Here is a 1,058-nt window from a genome sequence, read left to right as displayed (position 1 = left end):
ACTACCCGAGACTCACCAGAGAGGCCATCGAAATATTTAAACACCAAAACAACTTTAACAGAAAAGAAGAAATCACAGCACTCAATCCAGATTGAAACCGCGTTTTGCGCCAAACAGCGCGTGCGCCGAAGCGTTTGAACCCCCACGCATGAGCACAGCACATCCAGCAGTTGAACCAGTCTTAGTCGGAAAGCACGGGAGATCACTTGGCCCACTGCCTCATCGCCTTTGAAAATGTCCCCCGCAGTTGTGGACGAAACGTCAGGAAGATATTCCCATAGACCACGGCTAGTGAAAAACTGTTGTTAATCTGAACAAATTTCGACTCAGGAACTCTTTTGTGTTACCAGCCGCACAGCCTTATCCAGGTCGCAGTCGCTGCAAATAATCAACGGCGATTTGCCTCCCAATTCCAGCGAAACTTTCTTCAAATTGGACTCTGCGCAACTTTTCATTATCACCTGGCCCACTTCGGTACTTCCTGTGAATCCCAGTTTCCTCACTAGCGGATGGTGGGCCAACGCGTTTCCAGCCTCAGATCCTGTAATTAGAAAGTCCTTCAACTGTATTAATTTCCCAATCGCCCCAACTGAACCTTTGCCAGGAACAACGTTAATCACTCCAGGCGGTATTCCAGCTTTGGCAGACAACTCGGCAAACTTAAGCGCTGTTAGAGGTGAAACTTGGGCCGGCTTTATCACCACGGTGTTGCCGGCCGCCAGGCATGCGGCCATCTTCCAAGACAACATCATAAGGGGGTAGTTCCACGGCGTTACTAAACCGCAAACCCTGCATACCAACAATGCAATTGCAATGAAGGCTTTCACGGCCGGTCAGATTACATTTAGGATGTTTTCCGGGCTTTGAAGCCGTGGTCTATCGGAATTTCTTCCCGACGTTTCGTCCACAACTGCGGTGGACATTATCAGAGGCGATGAGGCAGTGGGCGAAGTGATCTCCCGTGCTTTCCGACTAAGACTGGTTCAACTGCTGGATTCCCAGTCGTATTTATGCCGCTCAGCCGTGTGTGCTCATGCGTGGGGGATGGGTGGGGGTTC

At 50.4% G+C, this 1,058-nt stretch overlaps 2 protein-coding genes across 2 annotated transcripts in view; one reads left to right on the top strand and one right to left on the bottom strand.

Annotated features, from left to right (window-relative positions):
* LOC109543725 (cytosolic 10-formyltetrahydrofolate dehydrogenase) overlaps positions 1-789 on the bottom strand; it is a gene marked incomplete at its 5' end in the record, with an annotated part of 68,889 nt that extends 68,100 nt beyond the window's left edge. The window contains 2 exon segments of the mRNA XM_048665569.1: positions 348-541; positions 596-789. Of these exon segments, the coding sequence (XP_048521526.1) occupies positions 348-541; positions 596-789 (388 nt within the window).
* The window catches only part of LOC109543738 (fatty acyl-CoA reductase wat), a 65,420-nt gene that overhangs the window by 33,452 nt on the left and 30,910 nt on the right, over positions 1-1,058 (top strand). The window lies entirely within an intron of this gene.

The sequence above is a fragment of the Dendroctonus ponderosae genome, unplaced genomic scaffold (genome assembly GCF_020466585.1).
Source record: "Dendroctonus ponderosae isolate FM_Combo_2020 unplaced genomic scaffold, Dpon_F_20191213v2 Dpon_F_20191213_4, whole genome shotgun sequence".
NCBI lineage: Eukaryota > Metazoa > Arthropoda > Insecta > Coleoptera > Curculionidae > Dendroctonus > Dendroctonus ponderosae.
The sequence above is the reverse complement of the archived record's forward strand: the minus strand, read 5'-3'. Positions and strand labels throughout refer to the sequence as shown.